This window comes from Merops nubicus, unplaced genomic scaffold (assembly GCF_000691845.1).
Source record: "Merops nubicus isolate BGI_N331 unplaced genomic scaffold, ASM69184v1 scaffold25791, whole genome shotgun sequence".
Lineage (NCBI taxonomy): Eukaryota > Metazoa > Chordata > Aves > Coraciiformes > Meropidae > Merops > Merops nubicus.
This window is the reverse complement of record NW_008588001.1, coordinates 3714-4387: the sequence shown is the minus strand read 5'-3', so window position 1 is coordinate 4387 and position 674 is coordinate 3714. Positions and strand designations below refer to the sequence as shown.

At 54.2% G+C, this 674-nt stretch overlaps 1 protein-coding gene across 1 annotated transcript in view; it reads left to right on the top strand.

Annotated features, from left to right (window-relative positions):
• Positions 1 to 359: 359 nt before the first annotated feature.
• The window catches only part of RPL6 (ribosomal protein L6), a 3045-nt gene continuing 2730 nt past the window's right edge, over positions 360 to 674 (top strand). The window contains exon 1 of the mRNA XM_008949132.1: positions 360 to 628. Coding sequence (XP_008947380.1) covers positions 362 to 628 — 267 coding nt within the window. The 5' untranslated portion in view covers positions 360 to 361. The remainder of the gene's footprint in view (positions 629 to 674) is intronic.

Below are 674 nucleotides of genomic sequence, written 5' to 3'. Positions count from 1 at the left end.
CCGCTCTTTCAATGGAGAAATTCCTCCCAAAATCCAATCAAAACCTCTCCTGGAACAACTTGGGCCCATTTTCTCTCATCCTGTCGCTAGTTGCGTAGGAAAAGAGACCAACACCCACCTATTTCCAGCCCTCTTTCAGAGAGTTACCCAAAGCAACAGGGTCTCCCCTCAGGCTCCTCCGTGGATGGGCGTGCAGGAGTTTGGCTGTGCAGTGCTGCACTCAGCCATGGCTCTGAGAGGTGGCTGACAGCTCTTAGAATAGCCCAAAAGCTCAAGTTCTGATTATTTGGTTTCTGCAACTTAAAGCCTTCTCTGTGCACCTCGTCGTAGCTCATCATTTCTGGTTTATTTGGATCCACAGATGGCGGGTGAGAAGGCGGCTGGTGAGAAAAAGCCAGGCGAGAAGGCGCCTGCTGAGAAAAAGCCAGGCAAGAGAAAGCCCGCTGAGAAGAAGCCAGCTGAGCAGAAGACAGGCCAGAAGGAAGGGGGTGAGAAGAAAAAGAGGGTTAGGAAGCATCATGCCAGCCGTAACCCTGTCTTGGCCCGGGGCATCGGGAGGTACTCCCGCTCGGCCATGTACGCCAGGAAGGCGCTCTACAAGCGCAAGTACACCGCTCCGGAGACAAAGGTAGGACAGCGAGAGCGGCCGTGGAAGAACCCTGCTTTTCCTGCTG